This window comes from Phaseolus vulgaris, chromosome 6 (genome assembly GCF_000499845.2).
Source record: "Phaseolus vulgaris cultivar G19833 chromosome 6, P. vulgaris v2.0, whole genome shotgun sequence".
Taxonomy (NCBI): Eukaryota; Viridiplantae; Streptophyta; class Magnoliopsida; order Fabales; family Fabaceae; genus Phaseolus; species Phaseolus vulgaris.
The window spans coordinates 19,262,388-19,289,491 of NC_023754.2; the positions used below are offsets into that span (position 1 = coordinate 19,262,388).

General features: G+C 31.9%; 3 protein-coding genes across 4 annotated transcripts; 2 read left to right on the forward strand and 1 right to left on the reverse strand.

Moving 5' to 3' along the window:
- The first annotated feature begins 330 nt into the window (after window positions 1-330).
- LOC137831576 (probable LRR receptor-like serine/threonine-protein kinase At1g06840) lies at window positions 331-13,796 on the forward strand. 2 transcript variants are annotated; one of them, XM_068639309.1, is made up of 21 exons: window positions 331-644; window positions 1,082-1,255; window positions 1,895-2,045; window positions 2,654-2,725; window positions 2,904-2,975; window positions 3,232-3,375; window positions 3,520-3,591; window positions 3,710-3,781; window positions 4,187-4,261; window positions 5,341-5,409; window positions 5,535-5,603; window positions 5,743-5,814; window positions 6,047-6,133; window positions 6,281-6,349; window positions 6,552-7,039; window positions 7,912-8,070; window positions 10,617-10,900; window positions 11,404-11,455; window positions 11,659-11,909; window positions 12,845-12,979; window positions 13,282-13,796. In XM_068639309.1, the coding sequence occupies exons 2-21, from the start codon at window positions 1,150-1,152 to the stop codon at window positions 13,636-13,638; spliced, it is 2,856 nt and encodes a 951-aa protein (XP_068495410.1). In that variant the 5' UTR covers window positions 331-644; window positions 1,082-1,149; the 3' UTR covers window positions 13,639-13,796. The 2 variants fall into 2 exon arrangements, with proteins under 2 accessions (XP_068495410.1, XP_068495411.1); XM_068639310.1 differs by having other exon boundaries at window positions 636-763.
- Window positions 13,797-15,302: 1,506 nt separating this feature from the next.
- On the forward strand, window positions 15,303-17,571 carry LOC137831583 (large ribosomal subunit protein uL16-like). Its single transcript, XM_068639317.1, has 4 exons — window positions 15,303-15,431; window positions 15,935-16,436; window positions 17,036-17,117; window positions 17,276-17,571. The coding sequence occupies exons 1-4, from the start codon at window positions 15,422-15,424 to the stop codon at window positions 17,342-17,344; spliced, it is 663 nt and encodes a 220-aa protein (XP_068495418.1). The 5' UTR covers window positions 15,303-15,421; the 3' UTR covers window positions 17,345-17,571.
- A 114-nt stretch (window positions 17,572-17,685) lies between these two features.
- On the reverse strand, window positions 17,686-21,606 carry LOC137831581 (metal tolerance protein 4-like). Its single transcript, XM_068639315.1, has 7 exons — window positions 21,107-21,606; window positions 20,516-20,685; window positions 19,921-20,119; window positions 18,955-19,133; window positions 18,723-18,873; window positions 18,309-18,439; window positions 17,686-18,050 (listed from the first exon to the last, which is right to left on the reverse strand). Exons 1-7 carry the CDS (start codon window positions 21,336-21,338, stop codon window positions 17,871-17,873), a joined length of 1,242 nt encoding a protein of 413 aa, XP_068495416.1. The 5' UTR covers window positions 21,339-21,606; the 3' UTR covers window positions 17,686-17,870.
- Window positions 21,607-27,104: the final 5,498 nt, after the last annotated feature.

Here is a 27,104-nt window from a genome sequence, read left to right on the forward strand (position 1 = left end):
TTTTTGAATTATTCACGTGTCCTATGAGTTTTGTACAAATATCGGTGTCCAATATCTGTGTCTAACACGGACACACCATTTAAGAAGAGTCTCTAAGCCATAACACCTTAGCTTAGAGTGATTAAAACATACTACAATTTTAAATTTGGATTCTTTAATTTTGATATATTAAAAAAAAACTGAAGAGAAAATGTGATTCTTCAACCCAACTGTGTGGTGTATAATTGTTGAAAACATTTCACATTTGATAATTAATTTGTTATCATTTTACACTTTAATTTTTGTATGTTGAATCAGTATATTATATTGCACTAAATAAATGATGTTAATATCTTAAACAAAATCTCTAGTTGGTAGTTGGGCGTTGTCCCTTGGTGGTTTTGGGTTTAATGAATGTCTCGTTCATGTATCCTGAAAGTCAAAGTCGCCCACCTTTTCATTTCAGAGCTTCTTTATTTGTTTTTTCTTTCACCATTTTTTTAATGCATTTGGTTCAAATACACTGTTGTGAAAACATGGCCTTCTCACATCATCAACCCCCACATGTTATGCTGCGTTTCTTGTTGTGGCGACCTGGTCTCCCAGACAAGACAATACCCACGAACCGTCGCACACTGTGACGCCCTTTCACTTTCACCTTCTTGGTACTTAACATGTCGCACACCCATCTGTTCCTTTTTTGCTTTTTTACTTTATTTATGTATTTGTTTCAAAGTTTGAGTCTTTTTGTATTTTGGCTTCAGTTTTGCTTCTCTTGTCTCAGGTAGTCTCCTTTAGTTTCAAAGGGTTGTTTCTGAATTGGCTTTTGCTTTAGTTTAATAGCTGCTGGGGTTTTGAGCTTGTATGCATGTTTCTTACTTGGAATGGGATGATTGTGGTATTGATGTATCAGTCTATGCTAGTCCATTATCAGTATGATTTCAGCTGAATATGTCTGCAAACATATGTATTGATTGCCTTTTTATGTGAAGCATAGTTGTATGAATCTCTTAGGGGCTAATTGACATGAATCCTTTTTTTTAATGCAACATATCAATGAAATCCTCTCTCAATTTTTCATAACATGGTTTGTTGTTATCAGGGAGAGAAAAGTACACTGCTTAGTTCATGAGAGATATTTGAGAGTTCTAGTGTTTTTGCATTCTTGGGATGTATCTTTCAAAGAGTTTCAAGCATGAAGTTGTTGTCATCCTGTGGTTTTTCTGCTATTTGCTACATGCTGCTGGGCAGAATAACATCACTAATAGTGTTGAAGGTATGCTTTTCTTGTTTTCTTTTTGGCATTCCTTGATTGCTTTGCTTCTATTAGGCATGCACTGATGTTTTTGGCTAGTTGGTTCATGGCATGATATAAGAGTCTCTATAATGAAATTATTTAGTTTAGAGTCTTATTCTCGTCTTCTCTATTTCTCTATATAATTAAAAAGTGGAATTTAAGCACAGGGTCCTTTAAGTGATCTCAAAGGACCCTTCCACGAGGGGGCGTGCTAGGGATGTACTATTAAAAGCCATTTATGTGTCTTTCACCTGACAACTTAAGCTTTTGAGATACTTGGTTCGTGATAGCTTCTCTTTGATATACATGTGTTTGTGGAAGCGGTAGCTCTTATCTTGCGGAGTGATTTCTGTAATATGTCATGGCATATTCTATTGTTCCTATGTATAACTATCATCTAGTGAAATTGCTATAAAATCTGAAAATATGACATGCACGTGTCCCTTACGACAATAATACCCACACTTTTTTTTTTATATTGAGAAATGAGAACAGAGAACCCATTATTTCAATAAAAGAAATGAAAATGGGTACTAGCTGTGAAGTGTTGCTTATAATGTGTACTGTATTTGTTGGTTCTATTGATGATATTATGTTCGCATTTGAATTAATGTGCAGTTGAAGCATTGAAAGCCATCAAGAGTAGTTTGATTGATCCTAATGGAAATTTGAGCAATTGGAATCATGGGGACCCATGTACATCAAGGTGGAAAGGAGTTTTGTGCTTCAATGAAACACAAGAGGATGGCTTTCTGCATGTTGAAGAATTGTATGAATTGTATCTTCTACTCAGCATTTCCTTTTCATAATTGATATTAACATTTTCAGGCTTCCATTTCCTTTGTTGATCTTTTATGAGAAAAATGCTTGTGGCACTCTCTCTTCTCTCCATTATTGACTAGAATTTATTGGAAATCACAAATTTTAGTGTGTCATCTTATTTAACGAGTCACACTCTTGATTTAGATGTGGATCCACCAAAATTTGTGATTTTCATTAAATATCAGTTTAGGAGGGGTGTTGCTAGCCTTCCTCCTTTTGTTATTCACTCCAACTCTCCTTCGTAGGTTGCAAATAGATTCAGTCATTATTGTGGTTCAAACACCTTTCTACTCTATAGTTTATACAATGTACACTAGAAATTAGTATAATCTCACCTTAACAGGATGAGAGCTGTGGGCCACAACAAGTGAACACTTCTTTATGGTGATATTTTCAGCATATTTGTTGAGTTTACATGTCTTGATCAATTATCAATTTCCTTTTATTTCTACATCAATAATTCAATACATATAATGCATATCTATGAATCTGTGTGAGAACTGAGAGTTTTCTTTTCATTTCTACTCTATTAAGTTTGTTTTTTCTTGTCTGTAGGCAATTGCTGAGTTTGCAACTGTCTGGAACCTTGGCACCAGATCTTGGCAAATTAACGTACATGAAAAGATTGTAAGACAATACTAGATCTGATGTTTGAAAGGACATATATTCTGAACAATTTTCAGTTTAGCATTTGCTAGTGCCATTTTCGCTTGTGTAGTGAATTTCACTCTTTTGAGTTTTTCACCCATTTGCTGCTTTTAATTACGTACTTCCTCTGATACATGTTTTTCTTTGTATTCTAAAGGAACTTTATGTGGAACAACATAAGTGGCAGTATTCCGAAGGAAGTTGGCAATATCAAATCTTTGGAACTTTTGTAAGTTGAGCCCTTAGGCATGTATGTTAGTCATCAAATTGATTGAACAGTTCAGTTGTTTTATTATATTTAGACATATTAATGCATAAACATCCTTGTCATTGCTTGAATTCAGAGTTGATATAAATAAATTGAATTTAAATTTGGTTCCTTAAGGGGTAAAAGATAAATTTTAATGGTTGTATGAATAAAGGATTAGTTTAACAAGAGTTGCATACTTTCTGCTTTGTTTCTCATTAAATGTGTTTTTTTGCAGACTCCTGAATGGAAATAATTTAACAGGTCCACTACCAGAGGAGATTGGCTATCTTCCAAACCTGGATAGAATACAAATCGATCAGAACCATATATCAGGACCTATACCTAGGTCATTTGCAAATCTGAACAAGACAAAGCATTTGTAAGTTTTTGACAACGAAAATGTAGTTTAAGAATGACCACTCTTTCTATTTTTACATTAACTCTTTTATTTCTCAACATTTGCTATCATGACCTAAAAATAGAAAGAAAATAATGTTTAATCTCCTTCCCCCCAATTGAGCAGTCACATGAACAACAACTCACTCAGCGGGCAAATCCCACCAGAGCTTTCCCGATTACCAAAACTTGTTCACCTGTAAGTTGGTAATTTGATATCATTGACATCTGCAGCTACTAACATTTTTCTCGTGTTTTTTTAATTCTTAAAGATCATGCCTGTATCTTGCTCAAAAGATGTATCTCTGTTTCTGCAGTCTTCTCGACAATAACAACTTATCTGGATATCTCCCCCCTGAGCTGTACAAGTTGCCAAATTTACTTATCATGTAGGTTTCTTATTGTTTAAGTAATATCTATGTAAGCATGTATAACTTTATTTCTTCTTTATTTTGGATGGGAAAGCACACAGAACTAGTTTCAAGAGACATCTTATTAGATTTCGGAGAAAAAACAGAATGTGTATTGTATTGATTTTAGTCAAAATGTGTATTCCATTTGATGTTTTAGTTTTTGATCAGTCTTCGGTTGTAAGAAGTGAAATGGCTTGGCAAGTAGTGGAAAACATGGCGGGCTACCATCAATCATAGATTTTGATACAACAATATTTGAAATTTGCTGTAGAACTTTCAATTCTTTTCTGATGTTTCTACTTTTCAATTGTTGACTGTTTTAATAAATATTCCTTGTTGTTTAATTAGATTTTAAAGTGTTTCTTTATCTTGTTTTTGCAGTCAACTTGATAACAATAATTTTGGAGGAAATAGTATTCCTGATACGTATGCCAACATGTCAAAGTTGTTGAAGATGTAAGTGAATTCTGTAATTCCTTGTTCTTTAGTGGGTTTTGCAAGTTCAGGTGCCCGAGTCTTTATTTTAAATTTTACTGGTGAAGTACCAATTTGAGATACTATAACCTTTGTGATTGATTTCTTATAGTAGGAGTGACACTCATACAATGGGAGAAGTGTTGGACATGATATGTAAACACAGGGCAAAACATGTGTAAAAAAGAAATGCTTGTGGAAATCATATGTAGACATTTGAATCTTTGGTAGAGCACCATTTATTGTTATGCACATAGAGTATTATGACTCAATAAGTTTGACACGAACTACCGATCTTTCCCTAAAAATGAGTATCATATATTTACTAGCAATGATGCTCTAATGCTTATGTCTGATGTCCTCACTATTTCAGAAAGTTTCTTCTTGTTCCATTCTCTTTTGTCTCTATTTGGAAGGAATTTTGTAGTTTACAAAAGAAAAAGCTTTAGCTATCAGTTGTAGAATGATATAAAATCCATAATTACCCATTCAATCTTCGTTATTTGGATTGGTTTAGATACTTTGGTTTTTGTCTCTTTTTCAAAAAAATTGAAGAGACTATTTCCAGTCAGCAACCAAATGAAATTTTGCATTAGATATGTGGTAAGTGTAGAGCTGCAAACCAATGCATGAATTTCTATGATGCCTATTTTTTCCTTTATGGACAACACTTATTAGATAGAAAGTCAAATACATAATAAAATTCCTTTTTATTACTGAAAGATAATAGAATTCCTAGAAGTTTAATGAAAACTACCAAGTTTAGTATGTCTATTGTTCGGTTTTTGAAACCAAAAGCAAACCTAACTGAATAAATCAGTTTTTCAGTTAAGGGATTGTTCAATATTTGGTTCTTTAGATTGGGTTTAGGGTTTGGAGTGATTTGAATTGGCTCTTGAACACTATTGGAGGAGAACACCCAATCACTATATATTTCTTCTATCCTCTGCTAAATAAATTTCTCGCCAAAGAAGAAAATTTAATTTAATTTGTTCAAGATGAAGGGTTTGATATCAAGATTAACTGTCTAAATGTTGTTAATGGTTTCTTGGTATTATTAGGAGCCTTAGGAATTGCCGCTTGCGAGGACCAGTTCCTGACTTAAGCAGGATACCTCGCCTTCTTTATCTGTAAGTTCAGTTATCTGTAATAAGAGAAGTATCTTTTTTCTGAAAAAAATGAAGATTCTAATATACATGAAAATTTCTAATGCAGTTTGTAACCATGTTTACTCTATTATTTGTGTAAATTCCAGCGACCTCAGTTTCAACCAGTTGAATGAATCGATTCCTCCCAATAAGCTTTCTGAAAATATTACAACCATGTGAGAATCTCTATCATTTTGTCTGTTGTTCGATTTTACGTTTAATTATTTGGATTCCTTGTCATTTTGCCTATATTTTCCTCATATGTTTATTGGTAATATAATAATATTGTTTTTTGACCTCTTGTGATACGTGCAGTGATTTATCAAACAACCACCTTACTGGAAATATTCCATCCTACTTTGATGATCTTCCACGTCTTCAGAAGCTGTAAGTTGTTTTCTGTTTTGTCCCCTTTTCTTCTACATCAAGCTATATTACATTGTACATAATATAAGCCAAACAAGAGTTACTACTATCTCCCACCTTATGTCCGTTACAGATCATGTATTGAATTACTAATGAGATGTTTTATATCCAAGTATTGAACTTTTATATTTCTTATTTAATCAATCATGTTACAAACAATGTTTTTTTTTTCTAATATCATTCTATTGGGCAGGTCACTTGCAAACAATTCATTGAATGGCAATGTTTCTTCCTCCATTTGGCTGAATAAGAATTCAAATGGATCAGAAAACTTTCTTTTGTAAGATATTAAGTGATAAATAAATTCCCCAATTTTCCAATTTTGGAATTTTTACTATGTTAATATCATCTGTTTATCTGTATTTCCCTCTGCATTATGCTACTCAGGACATTCTGGTTTGCTGAGCATTGGTTTCTGATCATGCAGGGAGTTGCAAAATAATAGCCTTACAGGCATATCAGGAAGTACTGATCTTCCTCCAAATGTCACAGTTGTGTACGGTTCTAAACTTATTAGCTATTATTGTCAGTTTGTTCTTAAATCATTGTAGTGTGAACTGGAGATTTTCATTGTTATGCATGCTCTAAAGATTACAGTCACTATACCAAAGGTCAAGAATATAACATTGGATTTACCATCATCCCTTATTTTTTAAATAGTTTCACACGTCATTATTTTGAAAAAAATTTAATTTCAGGCTTGATAGGAATCCCCTTTGCTCAAACACAACCCTTGTTAAGTTCTGTGGGTCTGAAGGTGCTACTGTAACAAATGGTTCATTCACTACAAACTCCAGTTTCTGTCCTCCTCAAGGATGCCCTCCTCCTTATGAGTACTCTGTTAACTGTTTCTGTGCGCTTCCATTGCTTGTTGCTTATCGGCTGAAAAGTCCTGGATTTTCAGACTTTACTCCATATTTGAATGAATTTGAGACCTACATGACCACTGGTCTTCAATTATCTACTGATCAGCTAGAATATGATTTTTATTGGCAAGTAGGGCCTCGATTGAGAATGGACTTGAAGTTTTTCCCTCTATATGTTAATAGCACTAGCAATCATACTTTCAATAGCAGTGAGCTCCTACGGATCACAAGCATGTTCACAGGATGGTTAATTGCAGACAGTGATCTGTTTGGACCTTATGAACTGATCGGCTTCAATCTTTTGGGTCCTTACAAGGATGGTAAGTCTTGGAAACTTCTTAGGATCTGCTATAGTGCTTTCATGGAATAAGGATTAATGCATACTTTTAACAATAAAATTGTGATATGAGAGAAAAATAATGTCAACAGAAGAATCTCTATCTCTTGTTCTGATTCAATGGAATTGACCAATACTTCCCATTGAATTGACCAATAAAATGTGCTCTAGACACGATTAATTCAGAGGAACAAATTCCCACCAAACAAGATATCATGAATCTGAACTCTAAACAAGAACCCAAGAAAAATTTGGGTTGAAAAGTGCAAAACTGAAAGTTCTTAGAGGACAACAAGAAATTTAGGTTTTAGAGTTACAACTCTTGTATCATATCAAATCTGTCTGACTGAATAATACATGACTAATTTATAGCTATTCAAATCTGTCGATTAATGAAAGAAAACAGCAAATAAAATTGTAGGGAAATTATAGAGGAATCGATGAGGAAGAAATAAATCAGGAATTTAACTAATCCTTCAACACCACCAACTCCATACATTCTTGTCCTTTAAATAGTTGCCTTTCCTGCTTCCCCTTTTTTATCCTAGTGAATCTCTGTTGTCTTACAACCAAACCCTAATATCCATTAATAGCATACATGCCATATATGAAGATGAAGAAGATAAAGTGCCACATTTTTTACCAAAACCCTAATGCATCATTTTGCTAACTCCAGACAGCTTCCACATGGCCTTTCTTTTGACTATTAGGAGTCTAAAGGAGAGGATCTTATATCACACGTTATGTCCACTTTTCCAATTTTGTTTTGACAAACATGTGCCATACTTCCAAATATTGATATCATATTTGATAACTGTCACAAGACTGTCTTCTTACTGCTCATTATTGTTGCAGAAATTGGAAAGCGTTCAAAGACAGGGATAAGGACAGGTGCACTGGTTGGCATAATTGTAGGGGCAATTGCTTGTGCAGTGACATTATCTGCAATTGTTACCCTTCTTATATTGAGAATCAAATTGAGAGGTTATCATACTGTTTCCAAGCGACGTCATGGTGAGTTCTGTAACATGAATTGGCAACTGTATTGCTATTTCTCTCTTGAACTTGTCTTAAGTGTTTTACCTCTTCACAATGAGAAGTCTTGATGTTATTATTTTTGCCTGAACCATATTTGAAATCTAGTTTCTTTTAATGTCATCTAAACAGTCTTTCTGGTTTCATATTTACCTTTGGGATGGCTTCTGTCGACATGTCATAATAAATTCATTTCTTGAAATAGTTCTAAGATCTCTGTTAAGCCTCATATTAAAGCCTATTGCATTCATTGATAAATGTCCTTGGATATTTTTCGTAGTTTTTGTTAAAAGAAATTTGATTACATACAAAATAGAGAAAATAGAATTAGTAGGAAGGGAGGAGGATAGGATATCATTAACTGAATCCTATATACAACAAAAAACATGAAAAAATTGAACGCAGCAAATGGCCTCCATGAGTTCTCTTAATAGGGAGGAACAAGATGTCCTTGAATGGGGTGGGGATCCTTCTGGTGAGTTTACGGTTAAGTCTGCGTACAAATGCTTGGAAAACCATGCGCCAATTTGGCCCGAGGGCTTCTTCAAACAGTTGTGGCAGGTCAAAGCATTCCCCAATGCTCTGACCACTGCATGGAGGGTCTTGCTGGACAAAATGCCAACTCGTAGTAGTTTGAGTAGAAGAGGAGTGTTAGTTGGAACCACGAGATGCCCGTTATGCCAAGGTTCGGTAGAAACCTCTCACCACCTTTTTTTGGAAAGCATAGTAGCACAACAGGTGTGGTTTTTGTGTCTTAGGTGGATGGGGATTTTGTTTGTCCAACATAAGGACTTGAAGGTTCACTTTGAAAACTTTCACCTGGTACACTTGAACACAAAGCAAAACCTTGTGTGGAAAGGTTTGTGGGTGACAGCTGTGAGAGGAATATGGGAACAAAGAAACCTAGTCATTTTCAAGCAGGGGAAGCCTGATGCGGAAGAGATCTTTCACCGGGCACAACTCAACTCTTGGCTTTGGTTGAAAAACAGAGTACACAATTTTAACTTCTCATTCTCAGATTGGATCTTAAACCCTGAGCTATGTGTTAAGAGTTATAGATGAAGCACTCTGCTGTCAAGAGGCAATCCCTGGATCTGTGGTAGATGCTCGGTTACAGGCATGGAGTGTGGAGTTTGTTTGTTTTCAAGGTGGTGTTGTTGAGGAAGCTTAGAGGCTTGTTTTATCAAAGTGCGGTTCTGCCATTGTAAGGAGGGGTGAAGGTATAGGTGACAGGCAGGTTCCCCTTGGCTTGGTTGAGCTGGTGGTTACTGTACCGGTCCTGGTCATCATGGCTTGTGATTTTGCAATAGCTCTTGTATGAACTTTGGAGGTATCGGCATTGTTGATATGCTGGTTCTGCTATAAAAACACTGCACTTGGTTTTATTTTTTTGGTTTGAGGCATATGCTGTTTTCTATGGTCAAGCTGCTGACAATGTTTGGTAGATGCATGGTGGTATGTAGTGATTCAGGAAGCAAATGCAGCAAGGTCCGGGGATCTTTTAGTCTTTGCTCTCCATGGTTATGTTGTGCTGGCCACACCTAGTTGTTAGCATGTTTTCTCTAGTAGTTTTCCCTCGCCACCAGGCTTTTGTTTTGTTTTGTGCTGGTTTTATGCAGATTCAGGTTTTGGGACTGAGTATCTTTAACTAGTTTTAAGGTTTTGAGTTAAGTGGTGTGTCGCTTAACTTTGCTCTAATTGTTGAATGCTTAATTAGGAGTCTTTATGTATAAGGGTTGAAACACTCCTAAAGTGTTTCTTTTAAATTCTATTAATTCATTGCTGATTAAAAAAAAAAAATGGCCTTATGAACAACTATGATAGAACACCAAAGATAGCTCTAGCCAATAACCAGTATACAGGAAAAGAGACACCTTTTTTTGGGGTTAAGGAGTGCGTGGACAAGATACAAGACATATTAATAAAAAAATAAGGCTTCTGCCATTGAATTATCTATGGTTGTAAGACTTTTTACGTTGTCTCTAATCAAGGTTTAAAATCATCATGCTAGGAATCTCATTGATGTAGCTTGTTAATATTGTAATAATAAAGATGCTTGTGTGTTTGAGCAGCTCATTTGGAAAATTTCTGATAAATATAGGAAGTTGCAGGTTGCTCAGACCAATTTTTATCCCTTTTTACCAAGTTGTAAACATCAGGCTTGCTTGTAAATTGGATACTTATGACTAAGGAGATGCTAATACTGCAACATTGGCTATACTTGTTTTTAATGTTTTTCAAAATGTATAAACAATTTAATTGCAGTTCAGATATTCATCTATAAGCTCTAAAGATGTAGTTTACACTAGTTGTAAAATTACTATTGTTTTAAGTTTTTCCTATCCGAACTTCAACATTTTTGGTGGAATTATATCCATTTTTCTTCCTGTTTGAACTTGGTATATATGGAATTACAAAAATTATGTGGTACTATGCATGTACTACAAACCATATCTGATTGGTTATAATGAATGGCTTTACTAATAAAGTCTTCTCTATTCACATAGACTTACGTTTATTTGCAGCATCTAGGATCTCTATAAAAATTGATGGTGTAAGGGCCTTTACTTATGGAGAATTGTCCTCCGCCACAAACAATTTCAGCACTTCTGCTCAAGTTGGACAAGGGGGCTATGGGAAGGTTTATAAAGGGACTCTTTCTGATGGCACAGTTGTTGCCATAAAACGTGCACAAGAGGGATCTCTGCAAGGTGAGAAGGAGTTCCTTACAGAAATATCATTACTATCAAGGTTACATCATCGCAACCTTGTTTCTCTAATTGGATACTGTGATGAAGAAGGTGAACAGGTAATTTTTTTTATCCAAATTCATAAAATTTAACACTCACAATATTTTATTTTAGTTATCTTAATGATTATCTTGATTCTTGATGTCCTTTGTGGAAGTTTTAATATCTAATAATCCCATAGATTTTCTACCCCTTTTTAACTCCAAGAGGATGTTATTTGTACAAAAATTAAGAAACAAGCACTAAACGGCTTGGGTATAACCACTTTAAACAAAAAGAAGGAAGTTATATGTAGCCTGTAGGTCGTACCACACATCCAGCTGTTATTGAAATTTGGATTTTGTAGAGTCAATTGTGAAGCAAGGGTTTATTTGATATTAACATATGACTTAAACTTTCTTTAGCTTCTAACCTAGTGTAGGGAGGATGCGTCATCCTAGTCCTTGTTCTTTTTCTTCTCGTCCTTTCAGGGAATTTAGTTCTATAAACTCCCTTTCATTGTTCTTTCTTTCTCTGACTGTATTGAATTCCTTCCATTTGGCTTGTTGCTTCATGCTTGCAGATGCTGGTTTATGAATTTATGTCTAATGGCACATTGAGGGATCACCTTTCTGGTATACATTATGCTCTTATTTTCTAATATTCTGAAATTATTAAGACTTTGGTTTCATTGCGTTGTTCTGATGAATGAGTAGCCATATATGCTGTGAACATTTTCCTTGCCTCTAAACCCAACAACGTAGATATTTTTTTTACATAGTTGTGTGCCTAATTGCCTTTCGACGTTCTCTCTTAAGAGTATGCTTATTGTTTACAGTTACAGCTAAAGAACCCCTGACTTTTGCCATGAGATTGAAGATCGCACTAGGGGCAGCTAAAGGTCTCATGTATCTGCACACAGAAGCTGATCCTCCAATATTTCACCGAGATGTAAAGGCCAGCAACATATTGTTGGACCCTAAGTTTTCGGCGAAAGTGGCTGATTTTGGACTTTCACGTCTTGCCCCAGTTCCAGATATGGAAGGAGTTGTGCCTGGTCATGTATCTACGGTGGTAAAGGGGACCCCGGTAAGGCTTTCATGATTAGTTTTGATTTTGGTAAATGGGGCACATGTATTATAGAAACAAGATAAAAAATCATATTGTTGCACTACCAATCTAGCTTAGGCACTAGTATAATCCTACTAATGTGAGCTGTAATGGATAAACAAGTATAGGAATAGCGGATCAATGATATCATAGCAGCTATCTCTGTACAGCATTATTTACAAGCCGAATTAATACCATGGAATGAAGGCTACTAACATCGAGTAGTAGTATATATATAGAAATAAACAAAAGGAAATAACATCTAGAAAAGTTTAGAGAAAGAGATACAGAATCATTCCCTTCCCCCATTCTTTCTCCTTAATTGAATTCTTAATATTGTCTAGCTTCACACATAGTCCTTGAGCCTCCAGTTGGTTATTTTGGACTTTGTGCTTTGCCCCTTTTACTGACTGTAAGGATTTGCAGCCACATGCATCCTTGCCATTGTCTCTTCTGCCACTCCTCTGTGTGCACTTGTTACCCAAGTCAGCTCTGTAATTATGCCACTAACATAAATTGCACTTAACTTCAATATTCCAAAACTTGTTACCTATAAACTGTCTCAAAATCTCTGTCCAGGATACGGGTTTTAAGAAAATTATAGAGGCTAACCTAGTTATGGCCAATGTCAGGAGTGTTTCTTTTGAGAAAAAACAGGTATTAAAACTTCAAAGGTATCAGAGGTTACCAAGTCATACATTGATTGGAGATTAAATAATGGTATATAACTTATAACGATGACCAATTTAGCAAGATGGGTTAACATTTTAGGTATATCATGCTTTATTCATGCAGTTGTCTCGGTCCATTTAAGCTTCAGTAAAGAAATAGTATCTCAACATGGTTTTTGGAAGGTTGATTTTTATTTATTTAGTGAGTTTTAATCTAGTTTTCTCACTGTTTTGAATATGCAGGGTTACCTTGATCCAGAGTACTTCTTAACTCACAAGTTGACTGACAAGAGTGATGTTTATAGTCTTGGTGTTGTACTTCTGGAACTTTTGACTGGGATGCATCCTATCTCACACGGAAAAAATATTGTTAGAGAGGTATTTGCTTACTGTAGGACCTGTGTTTTTTTTGGGTAGACAGCATAAGTATTCCACAACATCATAGATTGAACCAAATTAAACAATTTTCAAGTAATGTCTGTCTATCCTTTGGTTTTTGTCATGTAAATATTCCTTCAACCATTTCCTATGCCTTAAGATATCAAATAATAGTGTTTGACAATTTACTGTTCTAAATCTTTTTTAAATTAATCTGAGTACCTGGTGAGATTAGTCTCTAGCTTTGGGCTTGGGGATACCCCAAGTTCACCTTGACACTCACTTTCCTGAATCCTTTTCAGGTTAATATTGCGTACCAAAGAGGTGTAATATTTTCAATTATTGATGGACGCATGGGGTCTTATCCATCTGAGCAAGTGGAGAAATTTTTGACATTGGCCTTGAAGTGTTGCGAAGATGAGCCAGAGGCTCGGCCTAGAATGACAGAAGTGGTTAGAGAGCTTGAAAACATATGGTATACAATGCCAGAATCAGACACAAAGAGAGCTGAATTTATATCCAGTGATTCTGGCAAAACAGACAGTCACAGTATACCATCTTCATCCTCTGCTTCTGCTATGAAGACTCCTTTTGTATCAGGAGATGTGTCAGGTAGTGACCTTGTAAGTGGAGTAATACCAAGCATCAACCCAAGATAGAATTATACAACTTCACCAATCATGCTCATTCAAATGAGCCTGTGCATTAAATAATGTGAACTACTTTTCATTTTCACCCTTTAAATTTTCTTCTTTGTATAATATGATACACTGATAGAGCTCTAGCTGGTAAATAACATCGATTTTGTACACCATCATATGCTCACTGGTTGTTTATATGTAGTGTTTGGTTAATATTCTCAAACTTATCGTTTAATTAAGATTATTATTTTATCAAAGTCAACCAAGAGAATCATAGTCAATATTATTAAGAGTGACATTGATAATTATTGAAAAAAATCTGACTATAAATTTTTTTATCAAGTCAAGTAGGAGAATATTTTGATTGGAAAAAAATAACTCTAGACATCAAAGTTGAAAAAATTACCTTAATAATCAGTATTAGTTAAAATAATTTTGGTAAGCATTAATAACAAAATATTGTAGGTAAATGTTAATAGAGTAAACCTTTGGTAACTTCTATTGAATTTTTTTTATACTTTAGGCGAAAAATAATCTTAAAAAAATCCATCGATTTTTTTGTGTGAATTGTTAAATGTTATTTAATATATAAATAAATATTTGTATTTGGTGGAAATTTACTCAAAATTAAAATTCAATAAATTTAAATAGTTTTATTCAAATAAAGAATTTAAATTTATTTCAAAAATATAAATAATTTTAATTTAAAGCAATTTGAATTGAAAATATTTTAATTTGAATAAAATTGTAAAATTATCGATATAAACACCTGCTAAATCTTTTATAGACTAAAAAACGTAAACCTGATATTTTTCTGCTTAAAAATGTTTGGAGAAACTTCTCATTAGCATTTTTAAGATAGAAAAAAGTAAATAAAATAAACCAAATCTTTTATAAGGTAAATATATCTTGTGCAGGAGTTAAAACGAATAATTTAAGTTATATAAAAAAATTAACAAATTAATTTTTATACAAACTAATTTTAATTTTAAAAAATATTTATTTTCTACATTAAAAAAATACTAACAGAAAAACTAAAATTTTAGATTTATGAATAAATTAATATCAATTTACCTGGCAGAACTACTCAAGCCCAAGCTACAAGGATACCATTTGATTAATAAGCTTTAGGTAATTGCTTCCGCACACCGAATGATTTTGAACTTACAATCAATGAATTTCTAAAATTCCAAAATTATTCTTTATTATGAAATTAAAAATCTAAAATTGAAAAATACATCCTAATTTCTTTTTTCAGAATATAATTTTGACGTTTCGAAAATGAAATATACTTTAAAAACCAAAATCTCATTCTAAAAAGATAAATTTGAAATACAAATAATAGATTTCAGAAAGAAGGTTTAAAAAACAAATCTATAAACATATTCTTAGTCTGGAAAATATATTCCAGAATACAGTTGAAAATCAACCTTATTCATACCTATATTATTATTAAGTAATAAAACATATATGAAAGAAACGTGTGAAACGTTTCCATCAAGGGAGAATTAAAATGGACCTTTTTATTCTTTTTAAATTGTTACGAAATCATTTTAAGTCGGTGGAAGTTAAAAGGCTTACCTAAATCAAATTTATTTTTTTAATGTGGTATTATTGGGCCTCAAAAGACGGGTTCAAAAACTAACCCCTTCGCGAACATTCTGGGCCCACGCCAGAAAACATGACGCACGCTCATACGCACACCAACACAAACCGCGTGCGCCTCCGAAGAGTATAAAAGGAGCACCACCTTCTCCCCCTTCTTCTTCAACTCTTCTACTATTTCATCAACACCAACACAATGGGAAGAAGTAAGCTACACCAATCTCTCTTTTCTTTCTTTCTTTCTTTCAGTTCCTTCTCAGTTTGTGATTCTGAATGTTATATCTGCTTCATATGTGTATTAGGCCAAACATATTATCATTGAATAATGTAGAAATGTAGAATTAGTTAGTTAGGCCAAATTTAGATTAATTTTTTGATGATTTAATTCCTTTGTGATAGCATTGTAAAACTATGTTTTGTTTGAGTAAGGCTTTTTACATTTAGTCTTTAGATAGAAACTAACAATAGGAAGAACAACCTTTTGAAGTATAACATCAAGCGATTAGTTAAACTAGTTTTCCATGAATTCTACTTTAACTTCAGGGTGTAGGTATGAACTTAATAAGTTTATTAGAACTTGCACACAGTTTGTTAATAGAAATTATTATTCAGACGATATGATATGATCGAATCAATAGTTAATGATTGAAAGAGAATGTGGAGTTGTGTTACCAATTTCTCTTAACGGTGAGTGTGTGGTGTGGTTTAGGACCGGCACGTTGTTACCGTCAGATAAAGAACAAGCCGTATCCGAAGTCGCGGTTCTGCCGCGGCGTTCCGGATCCGAAGATCCGAATCTACGACGTAGGGATGAAGAAGAAAGGCGTGGACGAGTTTCCTTTCTGCGTGCACCTCGTCTCCTGGGAGAAGGAGAACGTCTCCAGCGAGGCCTTGGAGGCGGCGCGCATAGCCTGCAACAAGTACATGGCGAAGTTCGCGGGGAAGGACGCGTTCCACCTGCGCGTGAGGGTGCACCCCTTCCACGTGCTCCGTATCAACAAGATGCTATCGTGCGCCGGGGCGGATAGGCTCCAGACCGGGATGAGGGGGGCGTTCGGGAAGCCGCAGGGGACGTGCGCGAGAGTGAGTATTGGACAGGTGCTGCTCTCCGTTCGGTGCAAGGATGGGAATGGTCAGCACGCTCAGGAGGCTCTTCGCCGCGCCAAGTTCAAGTTCCCTGGCCGTCAGAAGATCATTGTCAGCAGAAAGTGGTTAGTTAGTTTGCTTTCATACATACTCACACATTCGCTGGATTGATCGAAATTGATAAACATCCCTACTAAATCGTTGAGAAAATTGGTATATTAAGAATATAGTGTGCTGGTTACAATAATTTGAAAATTTGAACAGTTGCGGCGAAAAAACGTGGTGGCAGACTAATTCTTAGAACTCGTATTTGCAAAATCGATTAATACTGCTTCTACAATGTCTTAAAACTTGAAAGGCCTACATGATTTTTAATTCATTGAAGGATAATTTTCTTTTTATATGGATGATACGTAGGGATTTACATTCTTAGCATTTTATCTCTTTAAATTTATTTTTTTAAAATAGTTTGTTATTATTTATTGACGATTAAGATTATATGTCTAAATATATTCGACGTTATGTAATGATGACGATGAGAATTACTTTTTGAAAAAAAATTAAATATTTTTCTTTAAAAATAGTAAAATCAATTTTTATATATTTTGAAAGATTAAAGACATCAAGAATTGTTAAACAGCTTGAATTTAACTTTTTTTTCCGCTTAAATATGGTTAATTTAGTGGTATGTCGGTTTATTTAGTAGTTTTGTTTCAATTTTCAGGGGATTTACAAAGCTAGGTCGAAGTGAGTATTTGAAGTTGAAGTCTGAAAACAGAATTGTGCCGGATGGGGTCAATGCCAAGGTTTGTCCTTAGACTATGACTATGTGGTTTTGATAAGAAATTTCTGCAATGTGATTCACTATGTTTGAATAAATTCCTTGCTTAAAAGGGATATTGGATATTTTTATTTGGCTTTCTTTAGGACCACTGGATTGACTCTTTGTTTTTGTCCTTTTCAGGTTCTTGGGTGTCACGGACCTCTGGCAAATCGTGTGCCCGGAAGAGCTTTCTTACCAGCTACTGCTTAGATCATTTAGCAATAGGAAATTCATTGAATGTATGGTTTTTCTTTTCACCTGCTGAATGTATTTGTTCCCTGTTGAATACAGTCTGAACTGTAACTGTAGAATTATGTATCTATCTGTCTTCCAAATCTCGTGGGAGCTTGAAAGACGCAAATTTGATGTATTGAAAATCTCATTATTCTGTCACTTAAAACAGAATAGAAATAAATAAATATGGTCTGTGTTGTGTATATTGTTACCCTTGGCGTTCTGAAATTAGCAAAAAATATATGATATTATCCCCAGAAAAAAAAGGAACCTTCCGTGTTTTTTTAGAGTACTTCACCTTTTCCAGACAACAAGTCTTCTGAACTAAATAACAGTTTAATTAAAAGGAAAATTTTGCCAACATAATGGTTTGCCGCTTCACACATACAAACAGCTGGACCCTTATCTACTGATTAAAGTTTCGTTCTTCGTGAAGAAGTTATTTACCATAGACTCTACAACAGAGGTTGGCTCATTTTATAGATAGACATGAGAAATGTGCTTAAGACTGATTGTTGGGCAGTTTGACGAGAACTGAGTGCTCTGGTTTATGATCACATTCGAAGTCTAAATGAACAAATGCCCGCTCAACTTCTGGGAGTTTCTCCAGCTTTATCTGTAGGCTCTCTCCAATGGCGTGTGCTTCTTTTAATGGTAAATCTTCTGGCAGTTCAATGTCAACCTGTTCCAAATCAAATCCAAATGAAGTGGCAAAATCTAATCATACTGAAATATGACTTCTTAATAAAGAGGAATAGAATAGGGCTTGTGATAATGAGTTAGAGATAGTTAATAACTTCCCTAGCATTATTTGTTCGTTTCTAATTAGAATGCTAAAATTAGCAAATAGGACTAGTCACATACAATTTCATTTTTGGGAAGCAGGGTTAGCCTTGTGGCTAGAGTTTTTATGAATCGATTTTGTATTAATGCAGCATACCTCCACAAAATATAGAACCCCAAATGTATATGCGCGAACAGTATCAATGCGCTTGACTCTAGGGTGCCTTAAAACAAGATATGTGAGCTTCTGCAAAACTTCGGGAGGTGCAGATTGTCCCACCAGTGAAACTACATAGAAAGTTATCCAGAATCAGAATTAGTAGAGTTTTGATAGACACCAAGACTTCGGAAAAGTGGTGGAGGAAGCAGTGAGAGCGAGATGTAAAAAAATATACTTTCTAGAATGGATGTCTTTTGTGCTTACTGGAGAACCTGATTTAGTATCCCGTTTCCCAACAAGAACACAAGAAGTAGTAAATATAGCTAATTAGCTGTCGATGCTCGTTTTTTCTCTCATGGGCACATACACTTGTTAAACAATTTCTGTTCAGAATACTGACAAGGAATATACCTGCATTTTCCATGACAGTGCGTGACCAATTTGTAATAGTGTAAATTGCAAGCATAATAGCTCCAATCGGGTCGATCCACCAGTAATATTTATCACCAAGAACAGCTGCAACTAATCCAACCACGTTCGTTACAACATCAAAGTGATGATCCTGCAAGTTGGCATTTCTGAGATGGTTCAATTGTATTTTAAATTTATTCATAAAGAAACATCAGAAGAGAACCACCCATACATCTGCATAGGCACGGACAATCTTGTTTGCCGACCTTCTACAGTAAAGCCAGAGCATAAGCTTCACTGCTGTTGCAAATAACATAATAGAGCACAACCATATTAACTGTTCCGCGGACATATCTTCACTAGGACTGTTTTGTATTAGTTTTTGTACAGCTGTGATTAATACCTGAAAGCCTATAGCGAATTGAATTAATTCAATGCATCATGTACTCTTTTGCTTGTCAATGTACGAGTGCATTTCATTTATAGCACAAGTTTGTGAAAACTGTAGAGTCCTATATATGTAAATTTCAAAAGCAGTAGGATTATAACTATGAAGTTAACATTTGAACGTATACTTCAACATATTGAAGTTCACTTTTTATCCATGACTTCAATAAAAAAATTAATTTAAAGACTTCGATTTTAGTAAAAGCTGTATGTTGTCAATTCTGGGGTTTAAAAGCTAGGGGAAGATACGGATGTACCGCCTGCAGCTTTCTTTCTCATACTGACCTTTTGATTTATGGTCCAATGAAACAAATATGCTTCTAAACCTGTCTGCCATCAAATTAGAAATTCTGCCAATAACCTGTCATCAGCTATAACCTAAAGCTGAATCCTTTTCTTGAATTTGGTAAATAAGAAAGCCTTTTAAGAATTTTGTTCAATATTCGTTTGGGAAACAATATTGTCTCTTTCAGTTCACCACAGACATTAGAACTTCAACCAGTTAGATTCTACAGACAAGAGCAAAAGTAAGGAAATTTGATTCCTTCGCATTGGTTTGCATTAAGCATGACCTGATGCACATCCAGATTGAAATCTAAATCAGAAGTCTTCTAATTTAAAGTGAATTTAATTTAAATGAAACAGATATTGTAGCATGCAACTCCCTGGAGAAGGAAACCCTTTTAAATAGAAATATAAGAGCATAATGGACAGTGTGAAAACAGGAATAGCTCAATTCAGTTTGACCCACCTAGTGTAGCCATGACTGCTGCAAAGATAATAATGCCAACTGGCTGAACTCTTAGCTTTCCAATTGGGTATTGATAGATATTTATGTTCCTCATTGCCAGGTGAGTGAACCAAAGTATGCCACCAGCCATGAGATCAAGCAGAGAATCCAAAGTAGATGCCGCAATAGCTATTGACCCACTCCTTACCGTGGCATAGCTCTGGACATAGATATGTATATATTGTTATTTTTCAGAAAAAATATCAGCAATTGCAGTAGAAAAAAAACACTTAAGGAGGGGATTATGATTAAACAAGTTTAAACAATCAATTAAGCTTCATCCACAAGTCCAAATAAACTTATATGTAATGTGTTAATACGTAAAAGTTCTTTCGTTCAGCTTCTTCTAAAATTGTCTTTAACTTATATATAATATATTTTAAAGCTTAATTTATTTTCTTTCTTAATTTTTTTTATTCTGTGAATAAGAGGATCTAAACTATTTCAAAAAATCAATTCTCTGCTAAAAACTCAAGCGAATCCTTTCATGACTTGGCCGCTTCTTCAGATTTAATACATGCATTCAAGACAGACTCACAAAAGGACATATGATCACCTTTAATATCAACAATGCTACATTTGCATAATTAGATATCTTCATTGCTCTTTCTTGTTGAGCTAGTTCACCACTATCTTCCTCATCAATGCTATCAGATGACACCACAGAGTCCACTTCCTCAAACGATTTCAGAGTAGCTAATTGTCTTCCATAGTAATCTATTTCCCCTGTAAAATTCAACCAAGTTCAAAAAAAAAAAAAAAGAGTTAAACTATTTATTTACTTCATCCTATAGTCATCTGGATCAAGTTCTAAACTAATCATATAATTAAAATTCAGTGAGTAAGTTTAGCAAAAACAAAAGCGAGAAAAAAAAAGGAAAAAAAAAAACATTCGAGAACTTCAAAGGAAAAATCAAGATTTAAGAACATGCATCACATAATTCAACAATTCCTCTGTTAACATTTCACTTTACACATAACACAAAATTCAGGAGCAGCATAACACTAATATGAACTTAATCATAAACAAATTCAATACAAAATTAAACTCCAAACATATCTATATACAAAATATTCATTCATGTTAGTTTATATATATACATACATATCTCTCTTTATATACACACACGGAGAACTATGGAGAGACCTTTGCTTAAGGCGGTGGAGGAGAGGTTAATGTCTTCGTAAGGAGACTCGGAGTCGAGGCCAGAACGAATCTCGTCGGGAAGCGTGGAGAGGAAGGAGGCTCTGAGAGAGTTTACCGAGTTCCGACGAGTGAGTCTGTTGTGACTCCGGCCACCATTTTTGTTATTTTTGTTGTCAAAATCATGGTTGAGGAGAAGCGGAAGCGTTGGATCCGAAGCTGAACTCGATTCCATGAGAAATGATGAATGGAAAGAGGACAAAGGTCATGACACACATAAGGTTCACAGAGATTCTGAAAATGAACCACAATGAACAAACATATCCTACCCATATCCATACTTAGATCATATATAGTTACAATAAAAACTATGGGTTAAAAAATTCAACTGAATTTGAATATATCGTTCAATACTTTAATGGTACCTCTTCTCCGTCACTGTGCATCATTCTAGAAAGTGACACGAGAAGAATATTTTTGTGGTATGTACCTTATGTGAACTCTTTTTGTTTTTCTGTGCATTTCTAAATTTAAAGTTGTAAAAAATTTCATGAAATTGGAACTGTAGTAGATCTGACACAATTGTCTAGTAAAAGTTTAACCTATCAAAAGTGGAATTATTTTTGAGAGAAGAAATATGAAAAACATAAGGATTTTCCTGCCTTAATGTTTTCTAAAGAAATTATAAAATTAAAATTAAATATTGCACAAATTAAAGTTATATTTTGAATAAATTAATATGAAAGAATTTCTCTAATATTTTAAATTTAAATTTTAACTTTTAAAAAATATTTTAGTTTTTTTTTATATATATAGACTATTAATGATAAAGGACCCACACCCATTCTTGGTGATACGTATCTGACAAGAATATCATGGTCACCACATTCGGGTGCACATGGTTGTTTTAAGGAAAATTAATAATAATAATAATAATAATAATAATAATAATAATAATAATAATAATAATAATAATAATAATAGTGTAATGAGGAAGATAATATCCAATTAAATTTAATTAATGACATAAATATATTAAAATTTATATTCTAGATTTTGAATTAATATCCAAGAACTAATTAATTTTAAATTATTAGCATGATATCTTTAAATTTTATTTCATCATAGAATTAAATTATTTAAGTGGTAATTATGTATGCTATGAATGTTTGTAATTAATATTTTTTCAACATTTTATAGTAGATTCAAAGTATAAGGAAAGTTAGCCAGTGGTATATTTGAAAAAAATGTTATATTTATTTATATAATTAAAAAATAGGAAGTGTTCTCATCTTTTTTACCAAAAAGCCAGATAATTTAGATAAATAACAGATGTGTATAAAAAAAGCTAACAATTTCTTATAGATTTTATAGTATGATTCAAAGTATAAGGAAAGTTAGCCAGTGGTATATTTGAAAAAAATGTTATATTTATTTATATAATTAAAAAATAGGAAGTGTTCTCATCTTTTTAACCAAAAAGCCAGATAATTTAGATAAATAACAGATGTGTATAAAAAAAGCTAACAATTTTTTTTTTGGAAATACCCTTTAAGGTTCTTCTAAAAAAAATAAAAAATATAATATTTTTAATTTTAATTATTTATAAAATTTATACTATATATATATAAACTAAAAAAATAGAATAAAAATAAAATAATAAATAAAAAGATTAATTAATATTATTTTATACTTTAAAATTACATTTAAATGAAAAAAAATTTCTTGAATACAAAATTTTAGAAGGAAGGGTGAGAATATATGTTATCCTTTAATGTTTTATTTATTATTTTATAAAAAACATGAATGTATTAATGGAAAGATGTGTACAAGAAATGATAAAATAAATAAATGTATTATTGAGAAGATGTGTACAATAGAAGATAAAATATTGAGATGATAGAAAACAAAAATAATGAAATTAAATCATCCATTCTTTATCTAGCACTCTTTTGTTTTTATTTCCCTATTTAACACTTTTTTGTTTTTATTTCTCACTTTTTTATTTTTTATTTTTTATTTCCCTATCTAACACCATTTCAAAAATAAATAAATAAATAATAAATTTTTTTTTTATAATTTTAATTTTGAATATATTAAAAAATAAGTATTTTTAATGTTTAAAATAGTTAGAAATATAATTAATGAATAAATAAATGAGTTTTTACAAAATAAAAATAAAAAAGTAATAAATTAAAAATATTTAGTTTAATTTTTTTTTTAATAATGAAGAAAATAAAAAATTAAACTCTACAACAACATAAAAGTTGAATCTATAAACATAAATTAATATTTATTTTTATTATTATTTTTATCAGCAAAGAATGAAATTAAATTAAGGGAATAAAAAAAGGGTATCCCAACCCTTTTACACTTTTATTTATTATTTATTTATTATTATTGATGATGTAATCATGTTAATTTTAAGTAAAAAAATACAGGACATAATTATAAAAAAAATCAAAGTCAATTAGTATTAATTAATATTGAACGCAAAAATAATATTGAAGTGTCTATCTACCCTAAATGCAAAATCCTAAAAAATAAAACTAATACAATTGCTACACTTAATGCTTAAAAATGAGAAGAAGAAAAATGTAAAAATAAATAAATATAAAAAATAACAACAACAACATTGCAACAGATCTTTTATGTTACGAAAGACTATTTGAGGGAACTAAAAAATGAAGAGTATTGACTTGCATACTGATCAAATACTATGTCTAAGTCCCGACATGAAAATAACCTCAAAGGGGAGACCTAAGTCAAGTCGAATAAGGACTCATATGAACATAAGATAACAACATGATCGAACAAAAAAAATGTTCATATTGTCAAACACCAGGACACACAAAAAGAACATGTCCCAATATTATTGGATTGTGCACTTCTCGTCATTAATTATGTTTCATTTCGCACAAACTATTTAATGTACCATTGAATAAAATATTAAATGAATGATCATCTTTCATTTATTTTTCTTTTTATGATCAACATCTACTTATTTAGTATCGTCTTATATCTCTTATCTTTATCTTGTTTGGATTCTTTTTTATATCTTGTATATTTATCTTATTTTGTTTTGCCTTTATTTTATACCTTATATGTTTTTAGTTATTATTTTTTTTTGCCATTGTTTATTTATTTTTGTTTTTTATTTTTATTTAAATATTGCTGTTTTTATTTTCTATACTTATTTATTTTTGCATTTTTCTTCTCATTTTTAAGCATTAAGTGTAGCATTTGCATTATTTTTTTTTTTTAGGATTTTGCATTTAGGGTAGACACTCAATATTATTTGTGTGTCCAGTATTAATTAATACTAATTGACTTTGATTTTTTTATAATTATGTCCTATATTTTTTACTTGAAATTAACATGATTACATCATCAATAATAATAAAAATAAATATTAATTTATGTTTATAGATTCAATTTGTATGTTGTTGTAGGGTTTAATTTCTTATTTTCTTCATTCTTAAAAATAATAATTTTAAACTAAATATTTTTAATTTATTACTTTTTTTTATTTTTATTTTGTTAAAATCCATTTCTTTATTCATTAATTATATTTCTAACTATTTTAAACAATAAAAATACTTATTTTTTAATGCATTCAAAATTAAAATTATCAAAAAGAAATTAATTTATTATTTATTTATTTTTTAAATGGTGCTAGATAAGGAAATAAAAGTAAAAAGGTGTCAGATAAGAAAATAAAAACAAAAGAGTGCTAAATAGGAAAATAAAAGCAAAAAGATGCTAGTTAGAGAAATAAAAATGTAAATGGTGCTAGATAGAGAATTTACCCAAAATTAAAGTACATATTGTTATAAGTTTAAATATGTTCATAAGTTCATATTTTAGTAAAAATTATTATTTTTAAAATTTAGAAAACATTATTTTAAACATTCTTTTAATTTAATCAATAGGGAGAGAAAAAAATAATTATAATAACAAAATGATGAAATGTAATGACAGATAAATATACATTAAAAAAACTAAAAAAATGTAGAATAACAGACTGTTCCCATAAAATTATATTTTAAAATAAATTCATCCCTTGGTGTATGCTGGTTCTGATATCTATAATAATTAACAAAAAAGTTATATAGTATATATAATAATATGTTAATACATTCTTTTAATATATGATATTAGTTTTAATTCTAAATTTTACTGTCACATAATCATTATTTATGATCTTATAATTTTAATTTTGAAGGGACATTTTAATTTTAATGTGGCATTTTCCTTTGAAAACACGTGTTACGGGACATTAAATAATGCATAACTAACTTTGGAACTATTCAACCTACATTACGTGTATGAAATGAAACTACTGCTATATTTATTCTTATTAAAATTTTTATTCAACGAATCTGCTATATTTATTCTTATTAAAAATTTTATTCAACGGCACTAATAATAAGTAAAGGAGAAGTGTAATGTACGAAAACCTCAATAATTATCAACGTAATTTACTATATGATGAAGTATTTAATAAATGAATGACTTATAATATTTTATGTAATTTATTTTAGTAATCATTGTATCATTACCAATGTTGACAATTAAATATTTTTTTTATCTTAAGAAGAAAAATACACATTGTCTTGCAAATATTATTAACAAAGAAATATTTACACTAAATTATAAACTGATACAAATATATTTTAAATATATTTATGATATATTAAATTATATACTTTTATTTAATAAAATCTTTTTTTGAACGAACCGCATAAATGTTTATGTGACTTTATTACAATTTTAGTAATCAAAATTGAGTTCAAGTCTCACTAATAAATGTGCCAGCTAACATAATAACTAATTCCATGTCATGCTATTATTTACTTACACATATATAAGATCGGTTATAAAAAAAAATTAATATTCATAAGAATTACACAATTATAATATATAAAATAAATTACATTTCAAGCTCAATAAGGTTTTCTAAAATTGTAATTATACCTTCTGATTTTTTTGTTATTAGAATAATGTGTTTAAAATTTGAGGGATAAGAATGACATGTGCAATACAAGAGTGGAACAATATAACATTTAAAAAAAAAATTATTTGTGTAGAATTAAAAAGAAATGCAATATCAATGTAATTCTTGATAACCTAAAGAGAGTATTTGTGTAATCTAATGTAACACATATAATTTAATTTATGCAATAGAAATTTAAAAGACCAAAATCACGCAAATATAATACAAAAACGTGCAATTAAACTTAATAAATAAATATTTAAAAGAATACATTGAGTAACTATTAATAAAATGGTTATAAAACTAAAAACACAGGGAAAGAAACATCATTTTCAAATTTTATACTAACTCCTTTTGAAAATGAAGTATTAATCTTCGTCATGAAAATAATGTCTATCTTCTTAAGTTTGTTTGAAACTTTGTTTATAGCAACAAACTTTGTATTTTTTTCTCCTGTAAGCTAAGGTTCTTAAATCAAAATACAAGTTCAGAATGGTTTATAAATCCTTATTTCTTTAGCATGTAATTAAGCAGTTTTATTCTACCAATTATACTTCTTGGACTGTTGGTAGAAGTACTATTATTAATTTCTGGAATGATAAATGGTGTTCTACTATTTCTTTAGCAAATATTGCAGAGTTATCTGATGGTGCTAGCATTATGGATGTTTTGGACAAGTTGTGCTTGAAATATTCCTTTGTCTTTACCGCAGATGCCTCATTTTTTAATCATATCATGGTTAGGGAGGAACAAAATATTTCTAATTGGATTCTAGATGAGTCCGGTCGTTTCACTCTTAGATCGACTAGGACTTCTTTTTTCTTGGAACCAGGAGTTCATTTGGTCTTCATCTATTTTGCCTTCCAAAACTCTTGTACTTTGGAAAGTTTTTCATGGGAGACTTCCTACAGATCAACATATTCAAAATAAAGGTTTACATATATGTTCTATGTGTACGCTTTGTGAAAAAACACGAGGAATCTATTCAACATTTATTTTTTGAAT